General features: G+C 36.3%; 2 protein-coding genes across 4 annotated transcripts; both read left to right on the forward strand.

Moving 5' to 3' along the window:
• Positions 1-695: 695 nt before the first annotated feature.
• LOC121749161 lies at positions 696-1,340 on the forward strand. The gene has a single exon (XM_042143756.1). The coding sequence runs from the start codon at positions 696-698 to the stop codon at positions 1,338-1,340; it is 645 nt and encodes a 214-aa protein (XP_041999690.1).
• A 6,663-nt stretch (positions 1,341-8,003) lies between these two features.
• On the forward strand, positions 8,004-11,444 carry LOC121747597. Of its 3 annotated transcripts, XR_006039229.1 has the most exons (8): positions 8,005-8,201; positions 9,195-9,240; positions 9,713-9,839; positions 9,914-9,990; positions 10,672-10,745; positions 10,845-10,869; positions 11,047-11,198; positions 11,302-11,444. XR_006039229.1 is itself a non-coding variant. In XM_042141667.1 (7 exons), exons 1-7 carry the CDS (start codon positions 8,049-8,051, stop codon positions 11,346-11,348), a joined length of 549 nt encoding a protein of 182 aa, XP_041997601.1. In that variant the 5' UTR covers positions 8,004-8,048; the 3' UTR covers positions 11,349-11,444. The 3 variants fall into 3 exon arrangements, 2 of the variants coding, with proteins under 2 accessions (XP_041997601.1, XP_041997602.1); XM_042141667.1 differs by lacking the exon at positions 11,047-11,198 and having other exon boundaries at positions 8,004-8,201; XM_042141668.1 differs by lacking the exon at positions 11,302-11,444 and having other exon boundaries at positions 8,009-8,201; positions 10,845-11,062.
• Positions 11,445-18,493: the final 7,049 nt, after the last annotated feature.

The raw sequence follows: 18,493 nt of genomic DNA on the forward strand, positions 1-18,493 counted from the left end.
CAAGGGAATTGGAACCAAGCTGGGTCAAGTAACAATGGTGGGAACCAATGGCGAAACAACTCCCAACCCCCTGGTTTTGATAAGAAACCTTCACTAGAAGATCAGATGGGACAAGTATTCGCTTTCATGTCAAAGAGTAAAAAAGAGAATGATTTCTTCAAAGAGAAAACAATTGAGAAGTTTGGACAGCTCGAGGCTTCTATGAGGAATTTGGAAACACAAATAGGGCAGCTTGCTACAGCTTCTCACACAAGAACTCCCGGCTCCATTCCAAGTGATACAATGCCCAACCCCAAGGGAAATGAACATTGCAAAGCAGTCACCCTAAGAAGCGGAAGAAATTTGGATTCAATGCCTTTAGTGGACGACCAAGGTACTTCCGGCATCTCGCACGCAGGGGCGGATGAGATGTTAGGCTTGCATTCCTCGCACGCAGGGGCAGACGAGACATGTAAGGGAAGTCTCGCGTTGGTGCAGGATGCCCAACATGGTCAAGAACATGCTGCATCTGGCAGCAAGGAACAAGGCGATGAATCTAAGTTAAATGGAAGACTTACAGCATGAGAGAAAGACAAAAAGGTCAATGAGACAGAACCTAAGAAGAGCAAGTCCAGCATTTCTAACGACATTCCACCACCTCCATATCCATTCACGAGAAAGAAGCGAGTGCGGCAAGAAAAGAGTTTTGATGGATGATGAATGTGATTAGAAAGGTCAATGTTAACATCTCATTGGTGGATCTTTTCACCAATTTCCCGAGATTCTCCAAGTTCTTCAAAGACATGATGGCGAACAAGGAGAAACTTCGGGATGAGGGGATTGTGGCATTGAGCACGAATTGCTCACAGCTGATATCTGGAATCATGCCGACGAAGAGAAGAGATCCAGGAGGTTGCATCATACCATGTGAAATTGGTAACACGATTTTCACAAAGTGTTTATTGGACCAAGGTTCAGGGATCTCACTGATGGCATTGAAAACTGCTCGTGCCATTGGTTTGGAGGAAAGAATGGAGCCTATCGACATCGCTCTACAATTGGCTGACCATTCCATAGTGAAGCCCACTGGAATTGTTGAGGATGTCTTGGTTAAAATCGATAAGTTCATCATTCCGGTTGATTTTATTGTGCTCGACATGCCTGAAGATAAAGAAGTGCCAATTTTATTTGGTAGACCATTTCTAGCAATGGGAGATGTATTGCTTGGAGCAAAGGATAACTCTGTTACATTCAGAATTAATGGTGAGCAACTGACCATCAATGTTGAGAAGGCCTATGTTGGTGGTGAAAGTGGTAAGGAAGCAAGAGAGGTGGTCACACTAGAGAGTCTGAAAGTGTAGGCCGAAGATGAAGAAGGTCGAGCCAACGACTATAAAAAAATGCGCTGATTGGGAGGCAACCCAAGTATTTTATTGTTCTTTTATTTTTGCTTTCATATATTGAGGGTTTTGTTTGCTCAATTCTTTCCCTCAATATTTATTTTGAATTGAGCATTTTTTATTTTTATTTTTTTATTTTTTTAATTTTTTTTTGTGTAGGAGTGAAGATGGAGGTCGTATCTCTGCTGTTGGAAAAAAAATGTCGCCCAACCCACCCACCCATGAGCTCCACAATGACATGGGAGTATCTTTATACCTACCTTATATTTGTCTTCTACCTTGGGGACAATGTAGAATTTAAGTTTGGGGGAGAGGGTTGAAATTCTGCTTTGTGTGCATGTTAGTATGATTTCCTATGGATTGTTACTTGATAATACTTGTTGGGAGTCACTAAGTGGACTTAGCTTTTCCTGTGAACTTGTGCTATGAACTTAGTTGTCACTTACTTGCTTCTGGAGAACAAAGAGTCTTACTTATTAATTTAGGAAAGAGTAGTGTTCTTTGGTGTCCGATTTCTTGAGCTAAGGAGAGAGAACTATTTCGGTTTTGAAAAATGAGTTTAACAAAAAATCTATATGGTTAATTTGCATAATTTGAGTAGGACTTGAATATATTTTGTTGATGTCGATGCACAAAAATGATCTAGGCATTAGGACTAAAAGCCTCATTGCCAAAATATCACATGCCTGACCCTACATGAACCCCAAGCGAGCCAGTTTGAGCCTTATAGCCTAATTTCTTTGTTAAAATTTTGAAGTCACTATACTAGCCTACATGATATATCCTTTTGTTAGCCCTTCTTTTCAGTCATTGTCACTAAAATTGAGGTGCTAGCACATCTTTGGGTAGTTGCTGTTGGTGGCAAGAAAAAAGGTCATAAGTTTAGATGCTTGTTATGTAATATCCAATTTATGCTTGAGAAATAAAGTGCAAAGTTGCCAAAGAGAAAAAGAAAGAAAAAAGAGGCAGCCTGTTCATAGAGAAAAAGCCAAGGCAAAAAAAAAATCAAATTAGTGCTCGAAAGAAAGAAAAAAAGTAGTAGCGTGATTTGTTATGTTGAAAAATCTTAAGTTTGGGGGTGGTAAGCTGTGAAAATTTCATGCATAATTATTATGGAGCTTTGGGAGATGTTGTCCTATGGGATGTGCTAGTATTCTTGATTTTGGTGGAATGAGCTACTAACCAAATTTGATATCCCACCTTAACCAAAAGCCCCATTACAACCACAAATAAAGACCTTTTGATTTGTGCAAAGGTATTCACATTTTGTTGATGAGTTCTGCTTTGAGTTCTGTGGAAAGAACAAATAGGTTTAAAATAGAGAATAGCCGAATTAACTTCTTTTGACGATTTAGCAACGATGGTTTGAGACACTAGAGTCATTGCTTGGACTTGAATTGCTTGTTAGATAACTCGATCATAGGGAGCTGGTTTGTGTTCATACTTTCATTCTAAGTCATGTTCAAAGGAGAATGTGGAGTTAGCTTAGGTAATTTCTTGACTTGTGAGAGTTTTTATGATATGAATTTGGGGATTTCACGAGTATCGTCATGAATTGAAAACCTTCGTGCTTGATAGCTTATCTTGCTCGAGGACGAGCAAAAACTTAAGTTTGGAGGTATTTGATATAAATCAAATAATGTTAATTTTACTTCCAAGATTTCTCCTAATTTTTATAGTAAATCATATATCAATTAATCATTAAAGTTTTATTATTTTTTAAAAGTTGATATATGTAAATTGACGTGTTGTACAAAGTATGATTTGAGTTTTATTTGTTTTGCATGTACAAGCTATATACGTGGGGCCCATCAATGAATTAAAAAATAATAAAAATAAAGTAGTTAGGATTTGGAGGAAAAGTGGCGAGACCTACTTGTAAAAGGAAAAAAAGATATAAAGAGGGATGGAGAAAGGGAGACGAAGTAAAAACAAAACGGATATTAAATAGCAAAATAGAATTGTATAACCAAAGTCGTTATTAACACATCCCTAGAATCCTATGAATTTAGTTACACATAATTGAATAAGCTAAAAACATAGAAGGAAGGGAAAACAAAGTGAACATAAGAACTAAAGCAATAAAACCCAAAGGTTGAATCCTTGTAGCCTTGATCTTCTCTTCATTCCTTCTTCAACCTCTTGTACAGTGAAGAACTCTCTCAAATTTATGCTATAGAAATATAAGGCAAAAAGTGGATGATTTGTTGAAGAGGTTTAGGGGGTATATATAGGCTTGAAAAAGGTTTAATTATGGTAAAATGTGTCGTCCAACTAATAGGAAAGATGGAATTTCCGTACCCCATAGGTTAAGGAAAAGATTTGGCTTAACAAGGCAATGTCTTTTTTTCTTCTTTAAATTTCCGCCTAAATTCTGCATTTGACAGCTTTGCGCAACCTTCGTAAAATGGCCATAACTTTCTCCGCAGAACTCCGATTGAGATGATCTTAGTACCAACGCGAATCTCTTTCAAAGATATGAACAGAATTGTGATTTTGACATTAAAAACAGACCAAATAAAGCCTTAAAATAATGCAAAATCCGAGCGTATCATTTTTCCTCTAGGAGCACATTAGGAAACCGACGATGCACCATCTCCAATGGTTCCCATGACGGTGAATCTGTACCATCCGACCACCTCACCAAAACATGCTCCTTCGGTTTGTCCTCATGCCACAATACCCTCCTATCCAACACTCGTACCGGGTAGACAACCAGACGGTCCCCAAAAAACTCCGATGGAAGCTGCACCTCCTGGGACACCTCGTCGCCTGCGACGAAACCGCGTAGCAACCCGACGTGGAACACATTGTGTATTCTACTTCCTTCCGGCAGTTGCAATTTATAGGCCACTGTTCCAATTCATTCTAGCACCTTAAACGGACCATAATTACGGCGAGCCAGCTTGACAGATTGCAGACGAGCTACCGAATGTTGCCTGTAAAGCTATAGCTTTAACAATACCAAATCGCCCACCTTAAACTCGACATGGCGACGATGTTTGTTGGTTGAGTCACGCATTCTCTACTGGGCTCGCTCCAAATTCTGCCGGAGCTTAACCAGAAGCTCACCGCGTTGGCGGATCAGCTCAGTCGCGCTTGGCGGTGTCGCGGTGGATGGTGGGGCAAAAATCCGATTGGGGGGGTCACGTCCATACAATGCCTTAAAAGAAGACGTTCCTAAACCCACATGATGGAAACAATTCGGTGCCAATTCTGCCCAAGGAATGAAATTCGCCCATTTTGACGGCCTGTCAGCCGTGAATGCACGAAAATACTATTCGAGTCCCCTATTTCGGACCTCCGTTTGGCCGTTCGATTGTGGATGATATGCGGTTGAGAAATTCAGCTTCATGCCACTAAGTCTCATCAAATCCTCCCAAACATTATTTAAAAATACCGAATCACGGTTAGACACCAGGGTTCTTAGGAAAACCGTGGTGGCGAACGACCGTATTGATGAATAAGTGAGCCACCCGAATGGCATCAAAACGCGTTGGCTGGGGCGCGAAGTGGGTATACTTTGACAAACGATCCACCACCACCATGATCACTGTATAGCCCCGGGATTGCGGAAGTCCAGTCACGAAGTCCATAGACACATCTTCCCAAACCTGTGAGGGAACCGGAAGAGGCTGCAACAATCCTACCGGTTTCTGGGTCGAGTACTTTGTTGTTTGGCAAACCACACAAGCCTCGATGAATTCGCGCACCTCTTTCCTCATCTTGGGCCAGTAAAAACCCATTGCAACACGACGGAAGGTTCGTTCAAAACTCGGGTGACCCGCTGAAGGTGAACAGTGATACTATGTCAAAATTGGTTTCCTAGCCGATGATCGGGACCCCACATAAATTCTCCGTTTGTAGTAGACTAACCCATCGGCCCACGTCAAATGTGGAGGTGCCTTTCCACTTTTGATGTTCGCGGTAATCTCTCTCATCTCCGGGGAGGAAGCCGTTTCGCGGCGCAAAAGATCCAGTAAGTTAGGAATGGGATGAGCCACCGCCACCAGCAAGGCGCAATCCTGAATCTCCGTGACCCCGGGCTCGATTGTTGGTTCGACAGGTGTCCCAGGAGCGAACTCTGCGTCTTCTTGGCGAGATAGGGCGTCAGCCACCTTATTCGCACTTCCCTTCTTGTATTCTATGCAAAATTTGTATCCCATTAGCTTGCGCACATATAATTGTTGCTCCGGAGTCTGGATCACCTGTAGGAGCAACTTTTTCAAACTCTTCTGGTCGTTCCTAATAATAAATTCGCGGCCCAACAAATACTGCCACCATTTCTGAACCGCCTCAACAATAGCGTAGAACTCCTTATGATATGTCAAAGCAATCTGACGGCGTGGCCCCAATTTTTTACTAAAATATGCTATGGGATGATTAGCTTGGAGTAAGACTGCACCAATGCCGAGGTCCGAGGCATCCGTTTCGACACAGAAAGGTAGGCTGAAATCGGGCAGCTTCAAAACCGGCGTTGTTGTCATTGCGGTTTTAAGGTTCTGTATACTTGCGTCTGCTTCTGGCGTCCACTTAAAAGCATCTTTCTTTAACAAATCTGTCAGCGGGGCAACGATGAGGGCATAGTGTGCGATGAATCGGCGATAATAGCCGATGAGACCCAGAAATCCTCGAAGTTGCTTAGCATTTTTTGGGGTCGGCCAGGTAGTCATTGTCTCAATTTTGCTAGGATTTGGCTTGAGCATGCCGTCGTTGACCAAGTGGCCCGGATATTTCACGGTCGAACTGCAGAATGCGCATTTGGACAATTTAATAAAGAAATTATGCTTTTGCAGAACCCCTAACACTGCCACCAAGTGCTCATTGTGAAGTTCCTCCGTCGGCTATAGACGAGGATGTCGTCAAAAAACACGATGATGGCTAACTTGGAAATAAATAAATAACTACTATTCAAAAAGGAAATACTTAAAGCAAAAATAAAAATAACGGAACTAATCTATCTAATGGCTAACATAATCGCCCAGTCGGTCAGGCGGGCGAGTAGTCCTCTTCGGCTTAGAATTCGCGATCGTTGGCGGTAGCAAGGGTCGCGGTTCTTCCTCCTCATCTTCCGTCGGCGAGCTCTCTTCCACCGGATCTTGCGACGTAGCTGGTGTCGTATCAGCCTGACAATCAAATGCACAAGAAGAACATTTGTAGTTTTTCTCTGCTCTTAGCAGAAGAGGTTCAACCTCCAACCAGTTATTCCAAGCTGATCGTTATCCCTCCTAAATTAAGCCTTGCCAATGTTTTGCCTACCTGAGGTATAAAAGATACAACGATGATGAAACTTTTTATATTAATATGAACCGATAATAAAATAAAATTATACTCCGCGTACGTAACGTTTCATCATTATTGGATCTTTTGAACCGCGCATAGGCAAAGAGTTAAGACCCACAGAAGCATAAATGATAAAATGTACAAAATGAACACGAAAGAATCATGAGATATTGTTTCGATGTAATCCGAACTTCATACAAATATATATGAGCATTGATCCACACAAACATGTTATAAATCACCCTAAAATTACTCTCAAGTTACAAGAGAACAGCTATGAAAGCAGTTCTCTGGATTGAACCTAGGCAGTTTAACATTTTAACTAAAAACATTGATATTGAATTTATTAGTAGTTATTTCACGACAAAATAATCTGGTCGCGTGTATGATATATATTGTTGACGTTTTTTAATCAATAAAGCCACTTTCTTTATGAATAGACGAGACGACATAGTTTAACTCGTGATGACGTTATGTATATTCTTCGGTTGGATTGAACCGAGGCAATTTAACTAAAAACATTGAGTTTGCATTTATTCATAGTTATTTCACCACCAAATAATTTGGACGTGTGTATGGTACATATTGTTGACGTTTTTCAACCAAACAACGCTATTTTCTTTATGCATAGACGACATAGTTTAACTCACAAGTACTGGCGTTACTTATATTTTTTGGTTGGATCGAACCGAGGCAATTTAACTAAACATATTGAGTTTGCATTCGTAGTTATTTCACCACAAAATAATCTGGACGTGTTATTTACGTTTTTCAATCAAACACCGTCATTTTCTTTATGCATGGACGACATAATTTAACTCACCAGTAATAATGTTACGTATAATTTTTGTTGGATTGAACCATGGCAATTTAACCAAAATTATTGAGTTTGAATTTATTCGTTGTTATTTCACCACAAAATAATCTGGTCTGGTCACATGTATGGTATATATTTAGGGTCACATGTATGGTATATATTGCCAGTGTTTCTCAATTAAACAAAGCTATTATTTTCTTTAAGCATAGATGATATAGTTAACTCACCAGTAATGACGTTACGTTTATTTATTCAGTTGGATTGAACCGAGGTATTTTAACTAAAAACATTGAGTTTAAATTTATTCGTAGTTATATCACCCTAAAATAATCTGGTTGCATATATGGTATATATTGTTGGTATTTTTCATCAAACAATGTTATTTTCTTTATGCATAGTAGACATAGTTTAACTTACCGATAATGACAGTTAGGTTGCATTAAATTAAAATTGCTATAAAATATCAAAGGTAAATTGATAATTTTTGGGCCGAGCTCTTAAATTATAGGCAATTTGCCCTATATATAAAGCTATATGTAAGTGCAAGAAAATTTTACAATAAGGGCATCATGGAAGGTGGGTGCTCCGCGTCCTCGCCCTCTGAATTGAGCAATGCTTCGGCTACCTCCGGTGGAGGCGGCGGCGATGGTGGCGCTTCCAAGTTCCTTGCCAACCTCCCCTCTCGCGGCAACTTCTCCTCGACCGTTCTCTCCTCTTGCTTGGCAAGTTTTTCATCCCCTAAGCCCTCGGATTATTCCTTTTCTTATAATTGTTTCTGTTTTATCATATAATAACTCAATCGCATATATGTTGCTACTTCAATGTGAATTCTTTTTTTCCTTATACAATGTTAGCGAAAATTGATAGCTTTTGTTAAGATAGTTTTTCTAGGGTTCTTTTCTTTCCCAATTCGATCAAGGCATATTTTCGGCTGTGATTTATCCCCATTTTTCACGAATTATAGTACATGGATGAAGATCTAGTAAATATGCTGTTTGCAACATTCTCGATTTAGTCGGAATTCACCAGGAGTGAAATGAAAGGAATTGATGCGGAACATGTTTCATTTCTGGGATAATATTAGAAAGATGAAGTCACTTAATCATAACTAGACCTTTGCCCTGGTGCCATAATTTAGAGTTCCTGCATTGCTTCTTAATTGGCCTGAACTCTTCATTTCTTCCTTCATGTGAAAAGTTCTTCCTGATTGATACAACATATTCGAAGATTAATGCTTAGAATTCTCGCGTGGTGAAAGGAACATGCGGCTAAGTTAATGGTTAGATTCCATTTGGTGTGAAAATGTGGTCTTGAGGTTAGTTAGTGCATGATTTGGGGTGATGAGCGAAATGTAGTGCTGAAAGTAAAAGGTTATTTCTAGGTTCTGTGTGTAGCTTCACTGTAACTTCTTTTTCTAGGATGCCAATGCATATTTGGAGGTTTTGTAAAGGTTGTTTTATAGGTTTCTTGAGTAATCATAGAAATGCGACGGAGAATATTTATATGCAAATCGCAATTCAAAGTATTCTCTGAGATAACCATGGATCAATTAAAACTAATGAATAACTGGATCTCACATTTGTGATCTGCTGGATGTAATAACAGCACAAATGTTGTCTATCTTCTTAATGTCACTTTTATCTCCTCAGAAGATGTTGGTATATTTTTCAGTTTTCATCTGTGTTCGTGGTTTTACATGCTTACAATACATGCAGGGAGGGGCACGTGTTTACATTTGTCATCGTGATACATCACCACCAGGTACTTTTATGCAGTTCTCTCTATTAGCCTTTAAACTTTAAACAAGAAAAAAGTCCTATGTGATTATGATTGGTTATTACCTTGATATGCACATTAAAAGCAACAGTGATCTTTCCTTTAACACCTTCTTCTTCTTCTTCTTCTTCTTCTTCTTCTTCTTGTTTTTTTGTTTGTATGTTTCAGTGTCACTAATCTTCAGCCTTATTCTTCTTCAGACAATTTTTTAGTATTCTTTTCTATGATATTCATGCTATTAATATCTTACCAGCTCATTGAGTGTATGAACTGATGGAAAGTGAAGAAGAACACAGACATCAGATTAAGCTCCATTTCGTTTTCCTTTTCTAACATTAAATAGGAAGCTTGCATAACTTGGTTCTTGTTTTTCAGTTTTATCTGTTTTCTCTTCTTTCGTAATCTATTTTGCTTATTGTCACTATAATCATGCTTATCTCTTCTGTTTTTTAACCAGATAACCAGGTTATAAGAACAAACCAGACGAATATACTGATCAGATCTCTTATGCTTATGAAACAAAAGGGTGATTCGGGTTCAAGAGATGGGAAAGGAGCTGGTTCAAGCCAGGGCTCAAGGAAAAGGTAATGGGTCCACAGTTAAATTGATATTTTCTTAATTATTTGGCTTCATACTCCATCTAACTGCAACTTTCCAGGGCTGCTGAGAAATCTTTGGATGGTAAAGCTGCTGGAAAAAAAGCAATGTCTAGCACTCAGCATGGTTCTTCTCAAGGTGAGTGTATCTTAAGTTGTTTTACAATATCATTGAACAAATGAAGAACTATACGAACTGTAATTTCACATACTACGGTTGGAAAGACTATCTACAAGCTGTATGTTTGTGGCAATGTGGCATGATGTTGTCTTCTTGTATGTATTTCATCAAATGAAGTTAACGTTGTAACTGTATAAGAGTTGTGTTGGCCTCATTTGCAGTAAAGTCACTTTACTCATTGACAACCTCTAGTCATGATTTTTCTGAAAAATTTTGTGAGAAACTAAGGGAATATAGGAATGGTTAAATTAAAGAGAAATCACTTTGAATTTCCTATTAGCTGGATCATTTATCTCTCAAGTTGTTCTTGAGAACAGAACGAAGATATTAGTGTCTAATGGTTAGTGTTTCTGATGCTGTCTTGTCAGGAAACGAAACCCTGTATTGTTCTGTTATCGAACATTTTAGGAGTCCTCCTTTTGACTTATTTCTTGGAAGTATCATCTCTGAAGTCTCTGTGTTTGTGCAGTAACTACATAATGAGAGTAAAAAAGCAATATAGTTCTCTTTCTGGATGTGCCTTAATATGTTTTCTGTGCATATGCACTAGTAAATAAGAAACTACTGTGACTTTTTCTTATTACATACTGTATCATTTTTTCTCGATGAAACTGATTATATTTTTGGAGGATCATACAGAACTGCAGAGCTTGACAGTAGATAAGCTTCGTGCTCTGCTTAGAGATAAAGGCCTTTCAGCGACAGGGAGAAAGGCAAGTTTTCTGATGTCAATGAACTTCCTTTCTAGGATAACCTTTACACTATCTTCAATTTGATTCATGGATTTATGCTTTACACTATCTTAATTGCAGGACGAGTTGATTGCTCGCTTAAGAGGTGCGAATGGCTAGGCTCTAGCATTGTTAAGTTGAGAGATTAATTACTTTTCAACTCTGTAGAAATATTTTGAACTGCATCAATATCATTGTGTTTTTGAAACGGATATTAAGTCTTATCTTCTGGACTGCAATGTGTACTGTTGTGGCTTGATTCTAAGAAACTTGTCTCCCTCAGATGGGGCTTTGGATTATAAGTAGACTTCTCCAAACTTCAAAATCGTCCGTCTGTCTCTTTAATTTTTGTCATGAATGGTAGCCGAGTGGATTTGGATCCTCCGCTCTGCACTTCTCTATACCACTGGGTGATGAGAACAATCTCGAACATAGGTCCTCAAGTGAAACATGGTTTTCGTGTTTGTGTTTTTGTTCGTGTTTTGCCTCCGCTTGGTGCTTTATAGCTGGCTCATGTTTTCTTTTTGTTTTTTTTCAGGTCAAAGAGCTGACAATCCTTCAAATATTTGGTCATATTTGTTATAATTATATACTATTACCCCAAATAAATGCTTTCTTAATGTAAATGTTCTATTTCGAAAACGCTATTATTGAATCAAGAAAATATGTTTAATGCAGAGATTCAAAGCCAGAGTTATTGGTGTTCCTTTAGAAAATTTTAACACAATTGCCGAATATACATTTTTTGTTCAAATACTGCACTTAATATTTTAAAACAATAAAACCTTATACTTATATACTAGTAGTGTAAGAGCATTGATTTATTTATTGATTATTACTATTTGACCGACATAACAACTGGTCACACTAGTCGGGAATAATACTATATTGTCCTAGGGACTAAGTTTTCGATTTGGTCCATTGGGCATGTCGACAATTGCTTCATTTAATAGTTTTCGGTACATTAGCTTACGATAAATATGTCGACTAAATTTTTGAAGAGAAAACATGTCGATTATTGCTCACCACAATAGTGATGAATTTAGTTTTGGTCTAGTCAACCGACAAACATGTGACCACATCTTCTTAATGTTTGTTGACCGTGAACAAATAAAGAAATATTAGAGTATGAATGTAGGGGTACTTATTTTTCAATCTTTTCGACAGGGAATATTTTGTGAAGGTCAAATATATAAATAAGTTAAGAAGTAGTATTTGTGTTTCTTTTAGTTGAGAGGAGCGTTTTAACCCCACACAACTTCTGATATATCAAACGAAAAATTATACTACTAGTATTTTATATCTTACCTGCCATATTACCAAAATCGTGCTCGAATACAACTTCAACAAATAATAATCTATATTATATAGTATATAATTTTAAACTCAATTTACCAAACACGTGGCGACACCCTATGGACAAAAGCCATTCCTCTCAAATCGACCGTGGTCACATTTGAACAACTTCATTATAATGCCGATAAAATAATACTATTTAATTAATAGTGATTTCAATTTTATATGCTTATCGTTGATTAAGTCAGAAATCGGTTTAGTCTGGTTACTTGCCATAGCATCTACCATTTAACATCACCATTTAGCTAGACAGCAAAATGAGGCGGTTTAGATGGAGTAATTGACAAAAAGGCCAGCACGACACATACTCCATATCCTTCCGTTTTCAAAAAATAAGAACTTTAGAAGTGGCATAAATTTTAGTGCAAAATTAATGAATTAAGAAAGAAATAAAAAATATTATACTATAGTAGAAAATGATGTCAGCTTCACATGAGAAATTTTGTTTTTCTAAAAATAAAAATAGACAAATTTTATAGAATAGACTAAAATGAAAAAATTGTACTCTTATTTAAAACGACTAAGGGAGTAGTATAAGTATTTTTTAAAAATATTTTTTAAAACACAATATTTTGTAGGTGGATGAACATAGTTTAAGAATATATACATGCACATTATTTCATGGTAATTTATCCACAAGAGGACAACTGAGTCCAGAATTTTCTTTAGTATCGTATATTCATTTGGAAGATTCTTGCTACTCCCTTCGTCATATAAATATAAAATTTGAGAACGGTATGAGTTTTAATGTTAATCTAAAAAAGTAGGGAAAGATAAAAAGAAAAAGTGATTCTAGTATTATTAGTAAAGCATCATATCTACTTTTCTTATGGTGAGATAAAAAAAAACCTAGTTTTATAGGACGAAGAAAATAGTATTAAATTGATGCATATTTCAAAGAAGTCATAAATGATTGTACAAATAGTATATATTGATTCTATCCTCTTATGCTCACATAATCATAGTGGTATTGTTAATAATTACGGTTTGAATTGTTGTTAGCATATAAATACATGATTTGTTTGGAAGAACATTTATACTACTAATCAATTAAGCGGCCAAAGCATGCCTTGTTTTTGTTATGATTACTGAAGAACGTGCTTAAATACCTATCACATTTATAATATCAAATATATAAAAAAAATCCATGAGCCACTTCAAAATAAAAGCTAATTATACATTATCTACGTTGACATTGAACTGGGCACTAACTAACTATAAGCTTCTAGAGTCGTCCATCTTCTCTCTCCTCTTCCAGTCAACCAACACCACATGTTTGTGAATCAATCATATAATGATTTCGCGATGGATAAAATGTTATCTGAAGTGTATAAAATCCACAAAGATAACACTTTCTTATTCCTTCAAAGTCTCTTCTTGCAATTTTTTTAAATACTAACACCGTTTGACGCCAAATCATATTTTATTTCTTTTGTTAAAATTTAATTTAGCTTTTGGCAAAACACGTTAATGGTTTTATTTTTATTTACCCCTAAAAATATGCCTATAACCAATATCAAGGGGGATTAGTAGTGAAAGTCAAGAGTTGTAGATGATAAATAGCTTTCAAAGAAAAGATTGTAAAGTTGGAGAAGATTTAATCGGTGAATGCAAATGAAAAATCCAAACCTATCAAAAATAGTAGGCCAAAATTATGGCCACGTAAAAGTTTTGAGGCCAACAAACACTATACGCCATTGTCCTAAAAGATAAACTCAAGGAGTATATCAAACACAATATAACAATAAAATTCACACTTCATTATATATTTGAATTGACTTAGCATTTATGTTTTAAAATATGCGAAGATGTCGACAAAGTATAGCCTCTTTTATGGGACTCTATGATATAAATAAACATATATGCTATCGAAATTGTCACAAAAGAAACTCAAATTTGCAGCAGGACCAAACTATTTATCGAAACGGCGCCGAATTAAAAATAAAATATGTGCAAAAGTACAAAACAAAGGTTTCTATTTAAATGATTGGTTATAACTCTGTGATGTTGAAATATGCTTCTTCTTTTTTTGTTTATCATTTTGTTTATTTAACTTAGTAAAGTTATGAACGTGCTTCAAACTAACTCATCCATCACTCCGTCCATCCTTAAATATCAGTCGCAATGTATGAAGACTTCTGATTTTGGATTTAGTCCTAGAATCAGAAAAAAAGATATCTTTATATAGATTTCCTTTTTTCTTTCATTATTGAGATAATTATAGTAGTAGTAGTAGTTATCACAATACATATTTGCTTTAACATACATAATAGTTTTATGTTAATTTGTTGGTCGGAGCGGTGGGACATGCTTGAGATTTAAGTGTGTCCATTACTTGAGATCATTAAATTAAATTGTATGCTAAATTATTCTCACGAGGCTTATACTAGAGAATTTATGACGTTTTTAATATCCACAAACTTTAATTCACAAAGAAGAAAATTTACACGTTTTCAATAGTGATTTGGCAGCTCAAAATAATAAATGACGAATAACACAATCTAAGTAGTACTATATCTTACTTTTACCAAAGTAAAAACGCCTACATTTATGTCCAATTGAAACATGACATAAATTGGCGACACGAATTTTTTATAGTCTTGGATTGATTAAATAAGAGTATAAATATATATTCAAGAGTTCACATCATCTACCTAAGGACGTAACGTAAGGTGTGACGAATAGATTTAGAGTAACTATATTTTAAAATTTATTTTGTAATATTACACTTTAGTTTGGCAAAAGTGGGACATTGTTTGATTGGAGGGTTGACGGAAACCTTTTGTCCCACTAAAATCGTAACAGTAGATAAATACTCCCTCCGTCCATAATAGGAGTCATTCTTATCGTGTGTACGAGTTTTAAGAAATGTAAATAATAATGAGTTGAAAAAGTTAATGGAATATGAGATCCACATTTTTATATTGGTTTTATAATAAAATGTGAGTGAAGTGGGTTAGTGATGAAATGTGATACCTACTTACTATTTATGGTAAAAATAAAGTGACTTTTATAGTGGGACGGATCAAAATGACAAAGTGCGATTCTTATTGAGGAACGGAGGGAGTAGTAGCAAGTACATCATTCAACGCTCTGGTTAGAAGAAACGTGTACATATAAGGCCATCCACAACGCTGTCACTATACCGTCCCTTAAATTACTATTCGCGGGCCCCACTGTACTTTTTTACTCCATCCCTTAACTAAGAGACGAAACCTGCAACCCTCCGTCCCTAAACCGTCCCTTAAATTACTATTCATTCAATTTCATTTTATTTTTATTTCCAACCAAATTCAATTAAAAAAAACACACTTCATTAAAAATAAAATAAATTTACAACATAAAAAAATACTAACTTAAAATTCAAAAAATAAAAAAAGACATAATTAAAATCCTAAAAAAATAAAAATGACATAGTTTAAAATACAATTTTATAGAAAATAAAAAAAACTACTCCGCCGGCGAATCATCCCCCAGAGGAGGCGGTTGAGGTGCACCGAAGCCTTGAGGAGGCGGAATGCTAAGTTGTGCCGCCATAAACGTTAGCGTGACGACGCCCACTCGCGGAACGGCGAGTGGGCGTCACGCATGGCCTGGGAGAGCGCCACGTCGCCTCGGCGCGTGGCGAGCCGTCTCGCGTTCCGTCGCGGCCGAACGGGACGTGTGACGAGCTGGGGACGAGACGGGACTCCGCAACGCGTCACGCCGCCGTCTCATCCCAGCGTGATGGAACACGGGCCACCTACGTGACGCATTACGGGTGGCCTAACAGTTTCCTAAAGTTAATCTTTTCAAAATAACACAAAACTTCCACGTAGATACATACGAGGAAAACTTTTGAGTGTATTTTAATTTCTTACACCTTAAATTAATTGAAACTTTCATTTATATTTTACGTTAGGTCTTTTTGGTGTTATCAAATTTGATACTCCCTCCCTCCTTGAATAGGAGTCTCGTTTAATCATTTTAGTCCGTCCACGAATTGGAGTACCGATTCACTTTTACCATAAAATGATAATAGAGTTCCACTTTCCACTAACTCATTTAACTCATATTTCATTTAAAATTAATATATACAAGTGGGACTCCTACTCCATTAACTTTTTTCCACCCACTTTTCTTAACATTTCTTAAAACTCATGCCGCCAAGAAATGAGACTCCTAATGGCGGATAGGGGAGTATATTCGAATTGTTTTGGCCTCATCTTATTATTAGCTATCTAGATGTCTTTATACAAACCAATTTTTTAGTGTATCATGAACCTAGCTATGTGTCTGCAACACATCTATTTCCTCGATTATTATGTTCTCATTATTTTTATATTTAATGTATGTAGATATTGAGCAAACAAAAATAAATTTAATGAAATTGGAGGGCAAGTGAGATGAGAGATAAGTTCGGATTGGTAACTACTCCCTCCGTTACCGAGACAAAGCTCTAAGATTTTAATGAATTATTTGTTGGTTCGACAATTCGATATTAGGAATTAGTTTTACATATAAAGAGGTGCACAATACCTAGTGCATATCATGCTTCCTCAATTACCAACTACGTCACATTTACACTTCCTAATAGCTACACATGTATATATAATACTTCATTCGTCCTGTTATAAGCGAGACGCTTCTTTTAGACACGAGATTTAAGAAATTGGTAGTTTATAGAGTTAAGTGGAGAGAGGAAAAAAAATAAAGAAGGAAAAAGAGAATAAAATAGATGGAAGAATAAAGTAAGAGAGAAAAAATGAATTAATTTTTGTTTAAAAATGAAATGACTCGCTTATAATAGGGCATCTTAGAAAAGAAAGTGATTGGCTTATGATGGGATGGATAAAGTATTTAATAACAGTTGGGATTTGGATGAGACTGTTTTAGGAATCAAAATTACTAAGATGGTTTAAAATTTACTTCTCATTCCACCAATAAGTGTCTCATTTAGCCATTTTCGTATGTCCACCAATACAAGTCTCATTTACCATTTTAGTAATGACTCTCACATTCCACTAACTTTATCTCACTCACACTTCGTTATAAAACTAGTACTCCCTTCGTCCCTTAAATATTGTCACACTTTGACCCGGCACGGATTTTCAGAAATCTAATGAAAAGTGAGTTGAAAAAATTAGTGGAAAGTGAGTCCTACTTTTATACATTAGTTTTATAATAAAATGTGAGTTGGAATGAGTTAGTGGAATATGAGGTCCATTACCAAAAATGGTAAAAAGTGAAATGTGACAAATTTTGTGGGACGGATGAAAATGGAAAAATGTGACAAAATTTAAGGGACGGAGGGAGTATATAATAGTAGGACTCACATTCCACTAACTTTTTCTCACTCACCCTCTATTACATTTCTTAAAATCCATTTCCGGTCAAATGTGGTCTTATAATAGTGGATGGAGGGAGTAGATCCAAACATATTGAGTTTCAATAAAATGAAAATAAGAATTTTGATTAAAAAATCTCAAAAAATTACAAATTTAGTGTATAATGAAGCACGAGGATATTTAAGAATGAGTAAAGGCCAAAACTGGTCGTGAACATGTACCCATTTTATGATTTTGGTCATATACTTTATCTTTTGAATTTTTGCATCCTGAATATTTCAACTCGGATCACAATTGGCCCTACACTAACAATTCCGTCAGTTTTAAAACGGTTTTAACCCGATTTTGATGGTTTTAACAGTCCCATTCGGGTTAAAACGTTTAAAAATCGGGTTAAAATCGTTTAAAAATTGACGGAATTGTTATTGTAGGATCAATTGTGATGCAAGTTGAAATGTTCAGGATGTAAAAATTCAAAAGATAAAGTATAATACCAAAATCATAAAATGAATATATGTTCAAAACCAATTTTGACATTTAATCTTTAAGAACCATGGGAGGCTTGTTGCGAAACCGAAACGTGAGCAAATGATAAAATCAAAGCACGTGCTTATCTACTTGTCCCATCAAACTCAACTTGAAATGGACAACATGGTCCCTCCCTGTAAAATCAATCATGAATTTATAATGGGCTTCTTTTCTTCCCCTACTTCTTTTTCCTCGTCGCTTAAGTTTTACTATATCTCACCGACATGCGGTAGAATCTTAAATATAATTGAATTTTTAACCTAATACATTAACATGGTATAATACACATTTTTCCCTAATGAATTAATTGGACGTTTCCAAATTGGTCTTCAATTAGTCATAATGATGATGTATGTTGCCTAATTTAACTAGCCATCTATTGGCTGAATTAAAAGCCATTGCAGTAAGTAAAAAGGAATATTTCATTCTTATTACTAGTAAGGTAAATGAATATATATTATGATTTAATTGGCTCATGTAACCGATCAAATAAGAGTAAATATATATAATTATGATTGC

Source organism: Salvia splendens, chromosome 9, assembly GCF_004379255.2.
Source record: "Salvia splendens isolate huo1 chromosome 9, SspV2, whole genome shotgun sequence".
Classification (NCBI taxonomy): Eukaryota; Viridiplantae; Streptophyta; class Magnoliopsida; order Lamiales; family Lamiaceae; genus Salvia; species Salvia splendens.